Source organism: Trematomus bernacchii, unplaced genomic scaffold, assembly GCF_902827165.1.
Source record: "Trematomus bernacchii unplaced genomic scaffold, fTreBer1.1, whole genome shotgun sequence".
Taxonomy (NCBI): Eukaryota; Metazoa; Chordata; class Actinopteri; order Perciformes; family Nototheniidae; genus Trematomus; species Trematomus bernacchii.
Window position 1 is genome coordinate 3,716,567 of NW_022987648.1, and position 22,912 is coordinate 3,739,478.

The 22,912-nt window shown below is 42.1% G+C and overlaps 1 protein-coding gene across 1 annotated transcript in view; it reads right to left on the reverse strand.

The window, feature by feature from the left end:
- The window catches only part of gli2a (GLI family zinc finger 2a), a 98,615-nt gene that overhangs the window by 54,902 nt on the left and 20,801 nt on the right, over nt 1-22,912 (reverse strand). The window contains exon 2 of the mRNA XM_034134529.1: nt 19,322-19,456. Within this exon, the coding sequence (XP_033990420.1) occupies nt 19,322-19,436 (115 nt within the window). The 5' untranslated portion in view covers nt 19,437-19,456. The remainder of the gene's footprint in view (nt 1-19,321; nt 19,457-22,912) is intronic.

Below are 22,912 nucleotides of genomic sequence, written 5' to 3' on the forward strand. Positions count from 1 at the left end.
ATTTGGTGATTAAACAATTAACTCTGACAGGTATAATTACTCCTCAGATAAGGTCAATGGGGACTTTAATATAAGGGCTATTTCTGCTTTCACACCATTTACTGTTCATATGGAACAGGTACCATCTTATATTAATCCATTGGATTCACATTGACTCATAGAAACCACATCTGGACTGCATTGTGTGTTGATTTGCTCCATCAACTCAGTGTTTCGACAAACATGTCAAAACACGCAAATGTCAAAATAAAAGATTCCAATTCCACACTGAGGCATGTGATCAAAAAGGTAAAGGCTGCTTGGGGGCGGTTTAAGCAAATGAAAAAGAGAATAGAAATGGCGATGACAGCGATATAATCAGGTAGTTGTAAATGTATGTAAAGCATGCAGGTTCTGATTAAAGCCTGGACTCAGGGTCCCTATGGAACCTGAACCTGAGAGAGCAGGAGCTGGATCACAGAGGGCCTCTGCAGAGTAGCAGCATTTCTGTGCATGTGAAAAGAAGGTTTTACTACAACAAGAAATTGATCTCAATGTTAGGAGTCAGTGAGTGGCGTATTTATATATAGATATATAGATGTCTTATTTTCACTATTTGTGAGTAAAACATAAACCTAGAATTTCAAATACTTTTCTTTCATTATTTATGTACGGTATATTTACAAAGGGATAATTATACATATGGGTCAGTTTCCAAACCCCATTGTTAACCAGTGTTACTTGTAACTCAGTGTATATTGTCTTCTGGGACTCACACCTAATATTGATGACATCACAGTCATGTGGTCAAAGTCAAGGACAGAAGAGAGGTGAAGGACGTGGGCAGGGACAGTCTTGATAAAAATATGTTCTTCAGTTGAATTATGAGAAGCGTATGATACTGTGTTTTGGCCTCTTGTGCATTAATATGGAAATGTTGTAATGTTGAAATGAACTCTTGTGAAGTGCAATACTAAATCAATGGTGGATGCTTTTAAACCTGGTTTGAACTGCCTCATTATGTGTGATCTATGTATTAAACAATACAAATCTGTCCAATCATACCATTGACAATGGAAACCAAACTATACATTTTCACACTATAATTAAAACATTTTCACTGTATTTTAATAACATACCCAAGTGTGGTGACCCATTCTTAAGCATTTTGAACATAGTCCATCTTAGTCTGTCATTGAGTCCATTTCTAGACTGAATTGCAGCCAGAGAGCAAACAAAGTGAAACATTTGGGGAACAAATTGAAGACAGTGCGAGTTAAGTGTGTTTAACTTGAACTACAACACTGATGATAACAGAGGAATTTGATCAAACCTTGACATTTTGGAGGGCTAAAATAAAACACTCTAAACTGGAGAGAGTATGCATATGCTCTGTCTTATTGACGGCACAATTGAGCGGCAACATGGTGAAACAATTACAGCATGGACTCACGCCAAACTCCAGGCTCCAGAGCAAATCCAGGATAAAGACTTGTACGCTTATCTTGACTCCATTTAAAAAGGGGGAAAAAAAGTGGTACATTTGCTTTAGAGTCTGTTTCCATTGCTGAGTTCCATTTATCAAACCGAGAAAATGTTGTCTCAAGAATCCCCAAGGGGAATTTTTGCTCAGCTTTTATGTGCTTCACAAACAAATGACTGCAGTTATCATATGACTCGCTCACTATTCATTTGGGTTTCCCTTCAATCGAAACAAACAAACACAAACCATCTGGCTCTTTAGGTTGGAGATGGTCGTCTGCGAGTTAAGGCATTGTGGCTTTTGTTTTTCCAAGGCCTTGATTAGAACGCATTTTCCCTTCAAAGCCCCAATCTGAGAGCACATTGAAGTTTAACTGTTCCTGCCTGGCTCTTGATAATGATCTACATGTGGCACAGTTGTGATCTTCATCAACCAACTCTTGTTCTTTGTGTGGGGAGAGGGTGCCACATGCTGCCACTGTATTATTCTTAACCCCCTCTTTAAAATAACCACATTAAGCGCTCATAGCAAACATCATGTGAAGTTGCACTGTGTGCTGTGGTTGAGGAGAGGGGGAATGGATCATGGCTTCAGTAAAGGCGATAAAAAACTGTTGGGACTTTGGTGGCTTTAACTATCTCAAAAATAAAGAAAATGTACTACTCATTAGTTTTCATGCAGCTATGTATCTCAAGCAACCAATACTTCAACACGGTTGTCCCGGCATGTCTGAGGTCCATTAGATCTTCTGTCATGCACAAAGACTGTAGTAGCAGAAAATAAGTGGCTAAAACACACACATTAGCCGCGTTCACACCAAGTACTTTGCCGTACTCAGTGCCAGCACTCAGAGCCCCGGCACTTATTACCCCAGGGCACTAAGTACAGATCGCGTACAGATCGCGTTCACACCGGAATAAATTCCCTGAGGGAAGATTACGCAAATGAGCCGCTGACGACACTTCGTCTTCTTCTGCTTTGGGTTTACTGGCAGGCCGCAAACAACTTCACGGCGTATACTGCCACCCGAAGTCCCCGGCCGGAAGTCCCCGGAGTTGGGGACTGGCTTCAGTAGAAGCTGCTGGGACTCCCAGCAGCTTCTACTGAAGCCTTCAGAGTAAATCGCCAGAACGCCGACACCTCCTCATCTCCACCGCTCCCATGTTTTCTTTTGTGTTGCCATAAGTTAGTCTCTCTGCGTTTGTGCACTGGGCGAATGCTAATGCTAATAATGCTAATGCGAGGATAATAAAATGGCGGCTCTACAAAACATTTCAGAGTTTTACGGGGCGTGGTTTGCAATTCGCCCAGCCAATCAGAACTGGGGCACTTTTTTCCCCCAGGAAAGTACCATCTCTCAGCAGGCACTAAAAATGGGGGTAAAGGTTCCCGAGATGAAGTGCTCTTTTTGGTGTGAACGCGACATAAGGGGTACTAACGGAACTAAACGAGAAAAGTACGGTGAAAAGTACTCCGGTGTGAACGCGGCTATTGTCGTGGATTCTTCTGTTTTCAATGTGACTTACTCACAGTGTTGAGGTCCGTTTTCGTGAGATGCACCATGTCAGGAAACACCACTGTTATATTTCCTGGCATTAATACCAGCTGACACTCCAGAAAAGCTGTGATTCTTTCACATTCCCCATGGATTGCTGATGGCATGTCTTCTTGTGTGGTGTCACAGTGGATGAGGAGAACATGTTTAATGTGTTTAATGGACGTTGTCAAGCCACACTCCCAGCTATTTTAAGATAACCTTTTACAATAAAATATTGGCTGATAAGGAGGATAAATACTATATAATAAGAGCGTGGTACCGTCAGAAGAAGGGACATAACTTGTTGTTTGAGGGCTTAGATTATCTGACAAATGCTTCTTATCAAATCAGTTTATTTCTATGTGTAGTGGACTTGAGGATGTGTACATTGTGACACATTCATTAAGCACAATATGCATCAAACAGCACACACCACATCTCATGACTTTAACATTTACAGTAAAATAAGATCTCCCCTGATTCAACATTGCTCTCCAATTAAACTCTAGGAATCATTATTGACATTCATTAAGTCAATGCAGGAGCTATTTTGTTTTTTATTCCACACATTCTCATCTGCCAACACCTGATGACTACATTACCCTCAATGCAACTCAAGCGATTCATTTAAAGGGGCCATGTGGAATTTTCTTGTAAACTGAAAAAGTAACTTTCAGTGTCATCCATCGCATTGGGTGTGTCTTTGAGGTTTAATAAATGTGTCAAGTGTGTTTGCTTTCTCGTAAAACCTTTAAAAAGCTGATTTATTAAATCCAGATTTGAAAACATCCCTGTTAACTAGCTTGCAGTCTTCTTTTTCTCTGTCTTAGTTGGTGCACTGCAGTACACCCTGTAGATTAGTGGAATAGTGGAATCATACCCAGTGTTCACTAGCATCTTAGTGTGCATTACTAGGGAAATAACAACAAATTAGAACCACTCACAGAAAAACACCCCCATAGTGCTGTGAGAGGTCTAAAACTCCACGGACCCTTTCATTAAAAGGATCCGTTAAAGATGCAGGACTGTTTTAATTCCTGCATGCAGCCCTAGAATGATGGAGAGCAGGAGGGGAGCGAGGAGCGAGTGTTCCTCTGTACAAAGAGTATATTTAAAGCAAACTACTCTGCCATAGCTCCTATAGACGCAGAGGACTGTTTCTATAGCGATGGGCCGGCCCAGGCCACCTGATCTCCCCCTGTCCGACCGCCACTTGTCAGCTCCTATTAGGGCCAGCGGTTGCCTCTGCTTACATGTGGCACCCATCCCCCCACCCGCCCCCCCCACACCATGAGGTAGCAATCCTGTTGGTTGTGGCGGCGGCGGCCCCGGGATGCTCGCTTCACTCAGACCTGGGATCAGCTCAGGTTATACGTGCCCTGTTATGACAGCCTAATGGTACTAGTAACTGTGTGAGTGCGAGAAGGCAGGAGGAGGCAGAGGGACAGCTAGAGGTGGAAGAGAGAGACAGAGGTTAAATGAATAAGGGTGTGGATGCTTGTCTTTCATAGAGACCAAAGTTGTTGCAATGTGTATTTGAAGCATGGATGAAGGAGAGGGAGTGTTGCTTTAGCAGCTTTTAAGAAAAACTTATGTGTCAGCATTTGGAAATATCATCAACATTTGACAAGACATGCTTCTAGACAGAGGTGGTACAAGTACAGTATTCAGATCATGTATTCAAGCAAAGTACCCAGTTGTAGGAATACTCTGTTACAGTAAAAGTCCTGCATTCAAAATGTTACTCAAGTAAAAGTAGAAAAGTATTATCATCAGAATATAGTTGAAGTACCAAAAGTAAAGTAGTTATTGTGCAGATTGGTCCATTTCAGAATAATATATATGATATGTTTTATAATGATTGATCATGAAAGTGTTCTCAAAGCTGGTAAAGGTGCAGCTAGTTTGAAGGACTTTGTATACTGCAGGGTAGCTTGTGAATTTACTCCAGGTGGAACTAAAGTCTGATTTAACACTTGATTATATTTCACATCATTCATCCACATCTGTGAAGTAACTAAAGGTATTAAATACATGTAGTGGAGTACAAGTACACCATTGACATCTGATTTGTAGTGGATTGGAAGTACAAAGTAGCAACAAATTGTAGAGTAAAGTACAAGTCTCTCAGAATTGAAATGAAGTACAGTACTTGAGTAAATCTACTTAGTTACTAAATCACTGCTTCTAGACATACAATATGTGGGCAGTTAAATAATAATAAGACTTGCAGGCTGTGAATAGTGAAATTCAGCATTAATTTATATGAAGGAAAATATTTCTCAGTAATCTTCACCGAACATGAGCCTACAGAGCCGGCCCTGTTCCCCCCCCCCCCCCCCCCCCCATGCACACTCTCATAAGTGGCATGGGCAGCACACATTGCCAGTGTGTAAAAAGTATTGAGTTACCAGAGTGTAGCAAAGGCAACAGTTCAGCTGAGACTCACATATAATCTTTCAAAATGTCTTTACCATTACAACATATATAGCTAGGAACTATTAAATGTTCATAACTCGGCCAGCTTTCTCTGTGTGAGGAGAGGCGAGTCACACACAATGAAAACGTTGTGTTATTGTTGTTACTCAGCAATTACAGTCTCTACAGCTATGACAAGCTGCTACACACACACACCCACACACACCCACACACACACACACACCCACACACACACACACACACACACACACACACACACACACACACACACACACACACACACACACACACACACACACACACACACACACACACACACACACACACACACACACACACACACACACACACACACACACACACGCACACACACACACACGAGTCTTTATTGTCTGTGATGGCTTCACATCCTGAATGAGTTGATTCAATAAACTGCCAGGTCTCTTGCGATGGTGCCTATTTTCATCATGTACTGGTATGCAGATTACTCTGTAGATTCACTGTATCGTTTACAATAGGTAAGACACAAAGCGGGCAATGCTCACCACAGTTATAGGGCCGGGGTAACACTTTCAAATGTTTAGGGTCACATAAGACAAAGGAAAGTGTCAAATCCTTATAATAAAGAAGATTTATGTTTGTCATGTGTGAAATAAAAATGCCTCAAGCAATAACCAAATTGAGTTGCTAATCACTTTTCTGTCAAACCACACATTTTGCAGCTCTATTTAAAAAAAAAAAAAGAAATAATCATGTCACTAAAAAACAAACCTTTTAACAGAAACTATTTGAGAAAAAGCTATTTCAATTTAGTTGATCTTAAACTGTATCTAGACAAAGTACATACCCAAACCCTCTGCATCCTTTTAGAGACTGACTACACAACTTAATAACTTGCTGATGGAGAATTCTCCAGTATCCATAGATCTGACCCTACACACTGACCTTTTATAAGTTTGGTCAATATTTGCGCATGTCTGTCATCTTCTGCTCACCGTGCCAGAACCAGTCTGGGTTTTAATTGCCAAAGTTGTTATGAGATTCCTTTTGCATTAAATGTTCCGCAAGCTGGGATGATTTTATGAAGTGACTTCCAGTCTGTAAAGGGTGAGGGTCCCCAGGGTTTTGCCAGCTTGTGCCAACACCCCCCCCCCTCAGCCCTGGTCCTCCGGGTCCAGATGCCTCTGAGTCTCCACCAGAGGAGCTGTTCTGGCCTCACAGAAGGGAATATTACTCGGAGCGGAGCACTAATTGGCCGGCGCCCAGACACCCAAAAAGTGCTAATGGAAAGGTGAAATAGCCACAGCAATGAGGGTGGGAGAAAGCCAGATTGAGCCTGAGGAAGAGGGGGTCCAAACTCAGCCAGGCTCAGTGAGCCCTCACCCTCTGTCCGGGGCTTAGGGCTACTTCCTCCCCTGTAATTACGGGGTTATCCCCCTGCACAATGGAGAAATTAAACTGTAAAACCTTGCTCGGTAAATTACTGCTTTTCCTGGGAGTTAGAGGAAGTGTCTTGATATGTAAACAATACCCCCTCTTCAGCTGAGTCCCTTCTCCCTCCTCTGCTCACCCCCTGCCTCCCTCTTTGTTCCGTGGGAAATTCAGATGGGCCAGATTGTCTCTAAGACCACAACTCTGCTGAATAAAGAAGATTTACAGTACCTTTATCGCCTAAGCATCTCAGAACTGTTCTGCCAAAGCCAACACTCAGAGAATGTGCACCAATGAAGAAAGCATGTGCAGAAAATCCACATTTGACATCAAATGTGACTTTCACTAGTTTTAGCTACACAAGCTACTAAACATTGCAGTCATTATAAAGTCAAGATGGTAGCACGTAAATATGATTGAAAAATTAACAAATCACCAAGATACCTGTGAGTCTGCACAGAGTGTCAGTACCCTGGGGGGGGGGGGTGCACTGACTGCTATGATTTGCTGTATAGAAACACAATTGCTTCAGTGTGCTTGTAGGAAAAGCACCATGCCACAACTTGCCAGTTCTGGGCTGCAGTCGAATAGTCCAAAAATCACCAACTATCGTCTATTCCTATCGTCTATTCCTATCGTCTATTCCTTGACCTCTGTGTGAAACGTCACGGGGGTTAAGGAATAGTGGATAGGAGAATTCAAAAGGATTTAGGAGAAGAGACTGCGGTGCTTTGAGAATCCGACTGCACTTACACTATCCGACGTATTTATGATGCGCCAGCGGACGTCATGAATATGCGTCTGCTGTGGGGAAACTAGTTTTCTATAGCGGAGTGAGCGGACTACATGGATGTATAATAAGAACGGCGGACGCATCTAGAGACTCTGCACCGCGCTCTGATGGTGTTGTTTTATGCTTTATGAACGTGGACAACAGAAAAACATAAATTCTTCATGAACGAGGTTGTAATTGAAATAAAAAAGGAAAGTGAAACTTATGGTCGTCACCCTCACCCTCCGGTCCACATTAATACAAATGATCCCAATACGTATTATTGTATGAAAAGGTCTTATAATAAATACAAATGTATTTATTATAAACTTGTTAGTCCTTAAAGCCCCTGTCACACTGTGACTCTCTTTTTGATTATAATAATGATGAACGTTCAAAACAAAGCACTTTGGCAACTTACCACATACGTTTTAAAATGCTTAATAAGCACCGTAACTTTCATGATATCATTTCTCGGTCATAATCGGTTGTTTCCGTGAACGGCCGAATATCCCCTCGCCGTAAATGCTGCGGCCGCAAGGCATTGTGGGGCAGCATTTTTTTTTCTTTCGCAAATGTAAAAAATAATTCTCCATTTTTTTAAAATTATTATTAATAATAACGTGTGCATAGACATTTTTAAGGGGCGGGCAGGCCATCCGCAGCGAGGCTCCCCCCGTTGACAAATCACTAGCACCCCCTTTGACAGGGGTCGCCAGTCTCTGGCACTTATTTTGGGGCTCGCAGGCTGAAACGTTTGGGAACCCCTGATCTAGAGAATTCGTACGGCTCTTATCATGGCTGCCACTGAGGTACTTCCGGGTCATTTCACTCCGTTAGGAAGGTTCCTAAGATAAACTGACAATTCGACTGCAGCCATAGAGACACTACATCTTTTACTTTGACAGTTGATTCCAACCTTATACTCTCTGATAAGCTATGCTATCTACATTAAGGGCCCGATCAGACAGAGTACACTTTATAAGCCTGAGGTTTTGTGCTTTCTGCTTTTGCGTTGCTGAGCGTCTCGTAATTTGCTCTATGTTCCTTACGTTTCTGCACCTTAATGCCTTGAGTTGAAATAATTCAAAATTGACATTTTTGCCGATTGTCTAATGGGATGTAGCCTTATGTGGAGACTGTTGCCCTCACGGACAGTAGTCACCATGATCTGAAAAGAAACAGAAACAGCCTGGAGGTAAACTTGTGGTACTTGTGATTTCTGGTAAGTTGTTTTCATTACCTGTTAAGCCCCAAAGCCCCCGTCGGCGGGTCTTTTTTTTTTCACAAAAAAAAAAAAAAAAAAAACGTTTTTTTTTAATTTTTTATTAATTTTTTTAATTTTAAGTCTTTGAATGGAATGAATACCTATGGTGATAATTCAATGTAATACATCATTTTTATAGTTTGGTACCTGAAAAAGGTCAAATGGCACTGATGGAACCAGATATACCCAAATGTGCCGAAAGCTTATTCCGCCTGGAACTTTTTTTTGCTAAATCTCTCTAAAAAGGTCAATTTTCACTTGTTTTGCCTCAATCTTGATACAGGGTACTTATTATATGTTATAGTTTGGATTCCTAAAGCTTTCAGTCTACTAACCCATCATCCAAGGGTGGTTTTCACTATAAGTAATGGGTTTTTTGTAGGCGGAGGTAAGAATTTACCTTTTTTTACTATGTTCCATCTGAATTTACTCTGACTGAGAAAAATCTATATTGATTCTGACACTTCTACATCCAACTCACAGATGTAACCTTGCTTTGATCAAAGAAATTATTCATATAACCCTTTTAGAAGTGAAGTTGTAGTCATTTGTTTTGGGCATGTCATTTTCGAGCCTGAAACCTGAAAAACAGGCTCGGGGCTTAACAGGTTAATTCCAAAAAATAAATAGAAACTACGAGGTCACACACAAGTCATGGTTTGTTTTAAACATTAGGAGGTTGCCTACAATTACAGATTAGAAGACGCACATGCAGAGCATCCTCGGGTGGATTTCAATATGATGTCTGTCCACGCTGAAAGGCCTGAACTATTACATCTCTTCTTCTTTTGGTAAGTTAACAACAAAACTTTGCACCACATACTACACATGGTAAAGAGTTGGAGAAAATGCTTATTGTGCAGAGAGAAATGTCAGCTTACAGTGGATGAAAGGCCAAATCCAGAGAAAAATATGTGTTTTCAAATTTAAACTGGATTTATAGAGCATTAAGTCGTTACAGTGTCACTGACAGAATGTAATTAAGTCTCATTTTCAGTATGAAACAATGTAAACAAATGTAAACACAGTCACTGTGGGGAGTATAATTACCATGCAATACAAACACTCAGTCCTGCAGCGGTGCTTTAAACTCACTGAATTATAAATCAAAACCCTCGCAGACTGAAGGTATCTGAGCAGGAACGCAGCTAACCCCTGCAGGAAATTTAAATACAGCTTCAGTGGACGAACTCTGACAGGGTTTTACTTTGCACATTGTGAACGGGTGTGAATGTAAGTGTAGGGCTGACACTAATGATAGTTTTCTTTATTCAGTGATCTGTTCTGAAAAATCTCAAAATGTAATCTGAAAATTACAAACACAACTTCCCACAGACAAGGTGTCCTCACATCGCCTGTTCTGTTTGGTTTTCAGTGTAAAGCTTCAAAGTAATACATTACTAATAACAACAGAACAACTGAAATCATGACATGTCTTGTTACAGTTGAATCTACAAATCATTAGATCATCTTCAAAAGTAAGATGATGGTGGTCAATCTCCTTTTTTTGTGCTGTTTTCTGGCAGATCTGTGCACGTCAGATGCATGTCTGCGCGGACATGTCTGTATCTGCCACTGGCACGGGGTGAAGCAGCGCCAAAACTTCTCCTGCTTAGCTAACAATGTGAGGGGAAATCACCTGGCAAACAAAACACAACAGGCTAACAAGCTATACTATCTCTCGCACGCACGCACGCACGCACGCACGCACGCACGCACGCACGCACGCACACACACACACACACACACACACACACACACACACACACACACACACACACACACACACACACACACACACACACACACACACACACACACACACACACACACACACACACACACACACACACACACACACACACACACTTTTCACTCAACAACAAACCCTTTCATTTGTAGACTGTTGATTAGACCGTCACCTCCTTCCTCCGACATAATTGAGATATAGCAAGGTGAAGCACGTTCAACGCAAACTGAGGGGTGTTATTATAGCTATATGAAACAACAATGTCATATGTTTCAGTTTATAACAAAAACAACTAAGAAAATAAGAATGAAATAATGCCTTAACTACCACCTTAGAACACCATCCAAGCTAAGAATGGGAAGCATCTTGGGTAACAGTTTCATCCAAAGGGTAAAGGTAATCTTTGGATCAAAATGTAGAGTTCAAATATCTGACTTCCTGTTCCTGGAGATGTAGTGGCTCTTTTTTCATACCAAAAAAAACAACGATGCAAACCCAGGGCGGGTCAGCACTCCATCATCTGTTGCTACCCAGCTGTTACAGAACCACTGTCTTTACCCCTGTTTCCCGCTGCTGTGTGATGAATGACATTACAAATGAGTTTTCCATATGACAGCATTTTGTTTGATTATTTTTTCTTTTTCTGATGGACCATGACAACCATACACAACCCAGTCTCACGGCATTTCGTGTTATTAGTCACGAAATTAATTTAATCTATTGATTCGTGTTCACCAACACGATTTTCACATTTTTTTCGTCACACAGAACGATTTTAAATGCAATGTATTTCTATTGGTAGTATGTTTCGTGCCTGCAACACGTCTTTTTGTCCGGTCGGGTCTTGGAAGACCAGAAGCTGTGTGGTTCATAAAAACATGTTCTTACTCAATATCTTACCCTAAGCCTAACCCTATCCCTTTTATTTTAAATTGTATAATGTCTGAGTTTTTTTGCCGTCAGTGAGGAAAAGAAATGGCTCAGAGCCTCAGAATACTGACATCTGTATTTTATGTCATCTTTTTTTCCTTCTAATTTGTTATTATTTGGTGCAGGCACGAAACATACTACCAATATAAATACATTGCTTCTAAAATCGTTCTGTGTCAGAATACTTAAATCTGTATTTTTTTTAATGTCTTTTTCCTTCTAATTTGTTATTATTTACATTGCTTTTAAAATCGTTCTGTGTGACACGAAAAAAATGGCGAAATCGTGTTGGTGAACACGAATCAATAGATTAATTTCGTGACTATAACACGAAATGCCGTGAGACTGTGTTGCCATACAATGGCTTCATGACAGGCTTTGCTGTGATTACAGAGCAGGGAAAGAAATAGCAGCACAGCCCAGAAGCTCTGTCTCACAAAGAATATGACACTTTAGCAAACGGATGCTTATGGCTTTTTTTATTTCTAGTAAGGAATCGTACCATAGGAATCTGGCAGGAAACAAAGCATCAGGTTCTCTATTTTACTCTATGTCTGAACAAATAAACTCAATGTCTACTTAGTAGCTTATCAGAGCCTGCAAACACATCTTACTGTCTTTATTCACTGTCATAAATTGGATATGACAATGACACCAGAGCTAGCACCATTTTCTGAGGAAGACCATGAGATTACGTTTAAATGTCCTGCAAAGCTAGTAACTGGAACTGAGTTGAGATATTATTTTTTATATAACAAACTTTCAGAAACAGGAGAGCATTTGATATGTATGTTGAGGAAGATTTTCAGTTTTTCCCTTCTGATTCTGTTTTAAGGATATATTGCGAGAGCCAATGAATTATGGGCAGCTTTTGTTTGATTTACTGTATTAACTGAGGCAACCTCAGCTGCTTATTTTGCCGGTTGCACGCATTACCGCGACTCGTCTGCGTCCTGTCCTTTAGACACAGGCCTTTGTAGGCCCACTCTCCATCTGGAGAAAGATCCCCTCCTGGGGATGTGGCCATGAAAGTATATCGTAAAAGTTATTCTTTCACAATTGTTTATGGAATTCCTCCACCTTGGCTGCAAGATCTAGCCACAGACTGGGCAAGGTTTGGTTTTGTTTCTCACCACGGCCATTTTATTTAAAACATTGACCCCAGTGCATTTGACTCAGTGGACCGCCGGCTGGCAGGTGGTTCATATGTTCAAACATACGTCTGCCTCCATGTGACTGAGCCTCATCGCTAACAGCGATGTGGCTAATTGCTAAATGCTAGCAAAGGCTGGAGACCAGTGAAATCTCAGATCTGTAATTACAAGAAGCAACACCTCATGAGGAGTTTCACTGGTGGCAGAAATCTATTTCCTGCTCCTGTTTTCTGGGGAAGCTACAACACAATTAAACCATGCATTACATGCTCTGACTTTGACACAGCAGAACTGTTGGGGGTCTAAGGAGTAGAAGTTTGGAACATTTAATAAAAGGTTCTCCCTGGAGAGATTTACGTTGATGCAAACTTTTAGAGGTGTTTATAGTTTTATATATTCTCGACTGATGCCTCAGTGCCTGCAGACATGCACTTCTCATCGTGGGTGAGTGTGCGTTTTTTTTGCTCAGTGCAGCGCTGTCATTGATTCTTGTTCTCCAGCAGCATGTCTGCAGGCGGACCACAGCTGTGTCTGCAAGCGAGGGGTGGTGGTGGTGGTGGTGGTGGTGGTGGTAATGTGTGTGTGATGGGGGGGGGGGGTCTGAGGGAATACGGACCGGAACAGCCTGACCACAGACTGTCCGCCTCGAGACCAGCTCCCCCATAGGAACTAGGCCTGTTTACATAAGTGCCTCCCGCCCGTGTTTACAGCCAGCACACATTTTTGTTTTACCACGTCTAAACTCATCGGACGTTTATTGTTGCTTCACTTGAACTGTGAGTGTTGGGCCTACATTAGCAGATGAAAGCAGCTGGCAGACCGGTGGCTGAAGTCTGACGAGGGTTACGCTGGGTCAGGGAGATTGAGAGCATGGAAATGCATGGTCTTATAACAAGTTCTTTAATAACATGCTGCTTCTTCCTGTCCAGAGAAAGCGGTTGCCTGAGGCGACACCTCAGAGAAGAGGGAGAGCTCGGCACCTTATTGCTCTGATTCCCATCAGTCCGACACACAAAACAGGCAGGAAGTGTCTTAGAGGCAGGGGCATGGATTACACTCTTCACGCTGGGAAAGAGCTTTCTGTTTAAGAGAGGATGAAGCACAAAAAGAAAAAGGGAAGTTCAAGCGAGAGAGCGGAGGGATAGGGAGAGAGAGCTGGCGGACGGGGTGTTGGTTAATCCCTTAAAGCATCCATATATTGCCTCCACCTCCTCTCCCACTGCTTGTAAACGGCCAGGAATGTAACATGTTGTCTTTGGGCGCTGTGTGTGTAGACGCCTCTGGAAAAGAGAGATTTATATTCGCAGACGTTGCCCAAAGCATACCACGTTGCTTTTTTCACTCAGGGTGCTTTGAAGCGCTCCAAAGAAACAAGCAATATCAGAAATGTCCTCTCATTTGAGCCTGATTTACATTTCTAAACCACATAAGAGAGCTTCAGAGGCTGTCAGCGCTCCATCCAGGCTCACAAAACACAATTTGAAGACAAGGCTGCTTAATATTTGCTTTTATGACTGTTTTAAGCAGTTACTGAAATAAACATTTGTCTTGAGATATTCTTTTTCAAAACTAGTTAGACAAGTCTCCACAGTGCTTTCTTCTTGTTAAGAATTCCTCTGAACTCCATGCTTGGATTCAGCTTGTCTTTTTTTCTTCTCATGTATTTCAAGTAAACATAAAAAAGAATCCAGGAAAACTAATGTATAATTCAGAATTAAATCCAATGTAAGAAACTAAATAAAGTAATGATGATACTATACAGTATGTTTCAAACCCTTGTGAACAATTGCTACCAATCACTGGAGGAGCTCCACACTGCTCTCTGTATGTAGGCCAGCCCCTCTGTGATGAGAAGGCCCGGTAATGAAGGATGATAAAAGCCGTTACTTCAGCGAGGAAAAACCTGTGTTTTGGGCGGTTACAAAGCACTCATCAAGGATACAAAACAAAACAATGAATAAACAAGATGTCCTCTTTCTGCTTTCACTTAGCATATATAATCTGTAAATCCAGTTCTAGCCAGGCAGTGAACAAAATGAAACTCTAGATAAGATAGATTGAGAAAGATGTGAGGATGGAAGCTGGGGGGGAGGGGTCACCTAGAAAGCAAGTTAACTGTTTAGAGCCAGGCCATGTTAGGAACATGTGAAACATTGTTGATATCGAAAAATGATATAATTCTGCATTAGATGCTACAATTGCTGTTGATTTTCTTAATTCACTCTGTAATACCAGTTTCTGGGTTACTACGAGAGCTGATATTTATTTCGTTTTGTCAAAACCCAAAGATATTGAGTTTGATATAAAACTATAAATCAATATATTTGAGAGATGTTCTGCCTTTTCTGCCCAAATCACAGCTCTCGTTGAAGTCCAAGTGTAAACTGACTGTGCAGAGGATGAAACTTTAAGCCATAAATTGAAAGTCATTCCGGGACAGAAACCATATCTCTCTCTGTTGAGGTGGTTCTGGGAGGACAGCAGTGAATTCCTGATAGTGTGAGGCTATAGACCCTGACAGGAAAATAAACAACATTGGGACTTGGTCAATAGGCCTTCCTGTAAGCTTGTTGCTTGCAGGTCTTCTCGAGTATCAGGAAAGGCGTTATTGATACGCTGTAACAACATGTTACTGTAGATGACACCTGATAGAGCCCATCCTTTCTCAACACTGTTGATCGAATATATGCTTTTGGCTGTTAAAAATGAAATCCATGACATGTTTGAGGTCTTTCGGAGCAAAGGGTTTCTTGTATGTACAGCCTCTTAACTGGATCTGCAGTATTTCTTTAAATAGCAAAGATACATAAAGTTGCATTGCCCAGCACACTTAGAGGAATGCTTCAACCACAAAATGAAAATTACACTGATGTCAGGCTGTGATACCTAAATGTTTTTTCTCGCTTACCTTAACATGAAGCATCAGAAACCTGAGAACAGTTCATACACTAAAGTTATTTGGGAATGCATTTAACAAGAGCTAACACTTGCACAGAGGAGACTGTTATGAAGAAATGCTTTAAGGTTTTACCAAGAAGCATATGTGTCTAACATAGGACTGTATAAACAGAACGTGGATTATCCTGCAATGGTGGTGTGAACCTTTGTAAATAGGTGTTTTGCTTTAATGACTCTGATTGACTTCTCTCTGCTTTTGGTTTACCGTGCAGGCATGCGAGAAAAACAATGTTTTCTGTAAGAATAAAAGGTAAAACGGTGAGAGTAATTCATATAGTATTCCTTTAACGCACAAGCTTAGTTGCATTGGTCATAAAAGAATGAACCTGTCCGGATGTTACGGAGCATTGTTTAAAAGGTCATTCGTTCTCTTTGTAGAAGTAGAATACTTCAGGCCTCAGCAGATGAGGTGGAGGGCCAAGAAGTTAAACCAAAAGGGGGCACAGGGGTCTGGCTTGAATGCGGTCATCCCTGCATAACCCTGGTCCCAGAACCCCCCCCTCCACCTCTCCCCCCCCCCGGTCTGTGGAACCACAGCAGCGTAAGAGCCTCATTTAGGAGCGCAGAAAGAAAGGCAGAAATCTCTTTCTCAGGAAGATTAGTGGCTGTCCCTTTGGAGTAGGCCTGTGGATGGGGAGGGAGCTGGGGGAGGCGGGGGGACATTTTTCTCTGCCGGCGGGGGCGTGACCCGCTCCAGAGCACCCTTCAGAAAAAAGCCTTGTGGCCAATGCGGAGACCTCAGTGAAGACCCTCAGCTCCATTTAAACTGTAAACACTCTGAATCTTGTATTAGGTATATGTGTCTAATCTCTAGTCAGAATATGTCTCTCCACTTGATATAAGACATAATAACTTAAGCAGTAACAATGCAGTGAGATATAGGGCCTGGTTTTTAGACAATGCATCTTAAGTGTCTTGTGAAGTCAAAGACTCTTGAAAACATAAAAAAAACGAAAACTTTGGAGCATTTCACGCTTATTTTGTAGCCAACATTTACTGATCGTGGTAATATATAGTTACAAATAAATGTTCCCAGCTAATTACAAGACCTTAATTATCTAAATATCCCATTTTATTTAAAAAAATCTCAGCAAGAACATTTCACTTGTTCTATTGGCAGATTTGTTTGACTTATTACAAGTGAAAACACTTTGTTTTTATTATTATTTTACTTGATTTCGGAGCAGCATTTTCCCACTGTAAGACTTCGCCCTGATGGCCGTGACATACGGCTCCTTATTGCAGAGACACTCCCCGCTAAACTAATTATACAACACTCACGGGGGAAAACTTGAGGTTGGGTGATTTAATACTGCATTCTTGTTTGAGTACAAGTGGGACGGCAAGTGTTGACAAAGCTGAGGACATTTTTCTGTAGTGCCTCTCATTGGCATCCTCCTTACATACATCAAACTGTGAATAATTATCTGTGGACAATGTGTTTCCGATGCTGAAGAACATCAATCTGCGTCCGGAACTCGCAAGCTACGGCCAGCTCTGAGAAAGATGAGCGTAACGCACTGCTTAGGCAGAAATAATCACGAGTGTTAGCGAGCTTGTCTGCTCCACTGGCCTCGTACAGTCAACACCACCGTGAGGGATGATGGAAAAAAAATCTCCTTGGCAAACTTCCCCGGAATATAACAGGGGCCGTAAAACAACATGTTGGAGGATGTGTGTTTGAAGGCGTTGTTCTTCCTCAGTTAACAGCACATCAGAGCGTCCATATGCTAGTCTTTGGTGTGAAGTGGGGAGGAGGGGGGGCTACATGAATCACAGGTATTCCTTTGAAATCATGAGATGTTTTACAGTCCTGGTACCTAATCTGGACACATGTTACTCTGACACAGAGCCGACACACACTCGTAAATCCCCGAGCTGGGAGTCAGGTTGCAGGGGCCGGGCCTGTGGAAGCAGGCCCCTCGCTGCCAGACAGATGCAGGCTGTCACACAGATGGGGGGGGGGGGCATTTAAAACCATTAACAAGGTCCTGAGAAACAAGCCTGATTCCCCTCATACGGACTGAACCCGACCTGCACTTTGGAGCCAGTACCCTGGACTTTTCTTACCCATCGGACCCCGATGCACACTCTGCATTAGAGTCCAGACACACTCACACTATGTGTTCACACTCAGAGACACAGACACGTTGAACAGGGCGAGGCATGTCTCTATGAAACACAAGCAAAGTGAGCTCTCATGAAACAAGTTATGAGAATCATGGCCAGCTGACACAAGGGATTAGGGTGAACAAGATGTTCCCAGGATGTTTCTGCTTAAGTTACACTGTAAAGTGCGGTTTCATTTTCAAACTTTAAAAAAAACTGATAATGCAGTCTGGAGTTTTTCGACTACTTTGGAATTCCATTTCAAATACTAGAGAGCTAGATAAAAGAGGACCTTTAAGTTAGCCTGTTTGTGACATCTTACCAAGAAGCTACTTTATTTATTCACATTTGCCCCATTTTTGTTTCCACATGCATACTAATATAAGAACCAATTCAAATAAAAAGACAGAATAATCAAATGAAAACAAAAGCAGAGCATTAAAACGATCTAATGACGTCCTAACGGCCTACTTCTTCTCTTCCCCCGTGTGACAAAGTGAGCTTTGCCATGGCAGGCCACCAGGCCCTTCATTAAACAGTAAAAGCACTTGAATGGCATGTTCCTGCCGCGGCCCCTCAGATGAACAGAGGGTCTTCCTGAGGGCTTTCAGTGTCCACCAGCAGGCGTTAGTAATTTATAACCCTGGTACCTCAGAGGATGCAGCGAGGTCCTCAAACCTCGTTACGAGGAGTTTTCATCACATTCACTAATGAAAACATGAGCTCATCTTTTAATTATGACCCCTTCATAGGGGGAATATGCAACCTCTGTAGTACCTCACAAGCACAAATAAGCCCTGATGGGTGCAGACTACTCTTTTTCAGCGCTGCAAGGTTATGAACATTAGTTCCCCGCTGCCTCCATAACACACAATGGTCATAAGTGTAAATGACTTAATAATTAATGTCATGGCAAGCACAATATTTTTTCTTGCTGGTTTGAAAAACTTGCAGCCTCTTTGTGGAGGTGCCAGTGAGGGCACTGATATGTCCTAGTTTCTCACCCCGCATCCCCAAACAATTACTGCCCGTGGTTCCTCATGTGGCAGGCCACCAAGCCCATCATTAAGCAGAAATACCGCTAACGCCACAATGTCATGCCACATCTTCTTAGCATTTCAAAGGTGCTTCCCTCCGCCCAGCCTTTATCCGAGGACTCTGATACACCATGTCGTCCACTGCTGTGCCAGCCTTCTTTAGTAATTCATGAAATGTACACTCGGGAGGTGAGAACAAGGTCTTTCGACCTCATTATAACATTTTTTCATCATCCATTCCCTGACATCTCTGAAACATGCTGCCCCATCTCTTGGTCTATCTTTCATTTGCAACCCAGCTCCTTAAAGTAGCCATAATGTTTAAGTTCACTGCACTGTGAGTGCATGATCTCACAGACAAACAGAAGGATGCAAGAGAGCTACTGTAGTAGCATTTACAATCACCAGCTGTGTAGTTCCATTGGTGTTCACTGTGTTAGATATGTAGTTCCAAGGTGAATGAAGAAGGGCTTACCTCTGGTCAGAGTGGTGGGCGAGGGCTTCTTTGGGAGTTCTGAGAAGCTGCTTCCATCCAGACCTGACCCCTTACACTCCTTCTTCTCAGTGGCTGTTGGAGCTGAAGTCTCCATGCTGCTCTTCACTGTCCGTCCTGGGGAGGCAACAGGACACAATGTTGAAAAGTAAAGCATTGAAAAAAAGGAAAGGGGATGTTTAGTTTAGTTATATCCAAACTACTTAATTATTAAACCCAATTTCATGAAGGTTTTCAAAAAGGTGGTATAAACTCATGTACCTTAGTCTATGGCACAAATTCAAGGCCCGGGGGCCAAATCAGGCCCGTGGTGGATTTAATTTGGGCCCGCAGGATAATTTCTAATTACTATTAGATCTGGCCCGCCGGTATATTGCACGCACACCTTCACTCCATCCTGAGGGTTTCCTTGACTCTGGAAAAGCTGCAGATAGAGCTATAAGAAATGAATGCAACTGATTATTTAATGTTTAATGTTGGCAATCATTGAAGCTTTGTTAGTTCCAGGTTTAATATGTGCAATAAGTTCATTTCAATAAGTCCTGCAATAAACATTGAACCAGTCCGTCCCTCGAGTAGTACCGATTTTTTTATTTTGGCCCACTGTGTATTTGAGTTTGACACCCCTGGTCTATGGGATAGTTAAACCTAAAAGAAAAAACATATACGCTTTTTAACAGCTAGTGGAGGGATTTTGACTAATTTGAGTAGAAACGTTATTAAAGGTTTATATATATATATATATATATATATATATAATATTATAATAACTATTTAGGGGTTCCTGTCATCTGTCTTTGTAAAAAGGGTGTTTTTTTGGGATTCATTATCCTATATTCTAAGGTAAATGGGTATGTGCAACCTTTCTGAAAACGTTCCTGAAATGATCCAGGTAAAACAATTCATTTTACGCTAGCTGTTAGCTGAAAATATAACATAAAAAAAACGTTTATTAACGGTTTCAAATAGCAGACCATAACGCATCTTCCTTGAAGTGATGTACAATGTTTACTGTGTGAGTTGCGTATGTATTTATTCTGAGAGTGTAACTCCTCAGTTCGGGCCTGAACACACACACAGGTTTCTCAGTTTGATGACTTCACAGTGCTCTTCTGTTCTGATTGTGGATGTGAGTGGCCCTCAGCCCATACTGTGTCAATCCCTCCTCATGTCTGTGTGAAAGGCCGACGACTTGGCAACGTGCCACTTGTTTGACTTGGTGGGACCTACAAGATCATCCTCTGCTGAGAACAAACAAGAGCCCGGCCCGGCCTGGAGGGGGGGGGGGGGGGGGGTCTTCCACACACTCCTGCTAGCTTGTGGTCATCGCTTTAACACCTGCTTTCAGAAACTGGCGAGAAAATGTCGACCGAGCGCTGAGAGGACATTATGGCAAGACAGACGTAATCCGAGGAGGGGGCTTAATGTTTCACAGGTGCGAGGGAAGGGACTTCTTTCCATGTTTGGAGAGGTGTAAAAACATTTTTAGTGTTCGTCTGAATGCTTTAGGGCATCTCAAACAAGCTTCAGTTCCCTCCTCACACCTGTTGGAAGCTACGGGAAGTCAGTTCATTAAACAATTCACTGAATACTTCTGCATTCTCCAGTCTTGTAAAACTAAAGTGTTTATGGCTAGATTTTTGCCCAAAGGAGACAAACAACACCTCGAGAGAAGCGGAAATTAATTTTCAAGTCAGGTTAAAACAAATATGATTTTTGGCTTCAAGAAAGGCCATAAAACGGATCAAAATACATTAAAACACACTCTTTGTACACCAGATGGAATGAGAATATGGAATATGGAAATACGTAATTACGAGCTGTGAATGATACCATCACTGAGAGGGAAAAGTGATTGCTCAGTGATCTCTCCGCCGAATGTGTGAAGTGCTGTTTTTGGTTTCATGTGGATATCCAACATGTCATCCTGTGCTGTGACGTGTGTGTGTTAGCAGCCATGTCTGACCCTCCGGAGGTGCCAGTCGCCTGTCACCCAGCCAATGTAAGCCGATTAGAAGGTGGGTGACTAACAGGTTTAGGCTGCATCTGTTTCTTTTTTTCTGGTGCCAGAACGTCTCGAGTCTGCTCTTGGAGAACTCCGTCACTCTGACATCACCTTTGTGATAGAATTTAATGTGCTCTTTCATGGGCTTTTATCTTATTCAGAGTTGGTGAGAGGAGCGGCTCCTTTGGAAGTGAACCCTCTTGGCAGAGATAAGATGTGCCCATGAACACACCAGAGCTCACAGCAACACAGTTCTTCTTTCAAGCAGCCCTTAGAAAGGACTGAGAATCCTCCCCTTAACATCAGCGTCTGATGAACATCTGGCACCGCATTAATAGCTGTTTCCATGCTTTTACAGCATGCCAACTATTTGCTTTCCAATTGCCTCTGAACCTCGAGCCAATATTTTGATGAGGAGAGGGTTTAGGGTACAAGCACCTGTAAAGGTCATTTACCTAGAAATAAAAAAACAGAATCAGCGGGGGCAGCTTTGGAGACTTTTGGATCTGAAACCTGGCTGCGCTCTCTCTGCAGGCCTCAGTGCGCAATTTGGTTTTATTGCTATGAACTAAGATTCGGCTGTTCACGTTGTTTTTTAATTTGTGTCCAATATCATATTCCAGTGTGTACGCATGTGCAAAAGAACATTTAAGAAGTCTCTTATAGCATGGTGTCAGAAGGCCACTGAAGCCAGTAAACGCGCTGGTGAAACCAAACGTCCTACTCTTAGGTTATTTTTGGCATCAAGGTTCTTCCATACTGTTTGATCTAGAAGCTTTTTTTCCAACTTCAATCTGTTCAGCTCATTGAGGAAATCATCTCAATTACTTTTGGTGTTCCTATGTTCTGTGATTTACGATATACTGTATTTAATGATTTTGCGAAATGTACCACTCAAACAAGAATATATTTTGTACGTTATTTTTGAATGAAAATAGAGGAAACAAAGTGTCTTAGCAATTCAAGCTGCCCTATTGACTCCAAAGTTAACTTTCACCAGAATTTACAACAGCGATGAAGAAAAGGGAAATTTCAACAACATTTTTTACACCATGAACTCATTTTACAACGACACGTTCAGCGAGCCTCCTCTCTCAAAATGATCCAAGTCACAAAATTGTTAAAAAGAATCTGATTTGGTCTCCTTTCGCCTATTAAAGCTCCTTAATTTGAGTTCATTTCCCAAAAGTGGCCCCAACTTCACCCTGATCCCCCCCGCCCGGTGACCGCCCCCGATGACAGGGAAGCCCCCCTCTGACAGGCTGGTACAGGTGTCAGGAACCAGGCAGACAGATGGCGGGGCCAAAGGCGAACAAACAACAAGGGTGCACTTCTTTTCTCATCTTCTGGTTGGCTGGGCAGCCCGTTGTGGCACGAACAGGATAAGCCCCCCCCCCCCCCCCCCCTCTCCTTTCCCCACCTTCTTGTGCCATGTGACCACAGACTGGGGACTTGAGAGCAGGGCAGGATTTACCCCCATTTAGAGCAAACTCCTAACTCCTAAAGACAATTCTTTATACTTCCAATGTAACATAATTACATCTAATTTCATGCCTGTCATATCAACT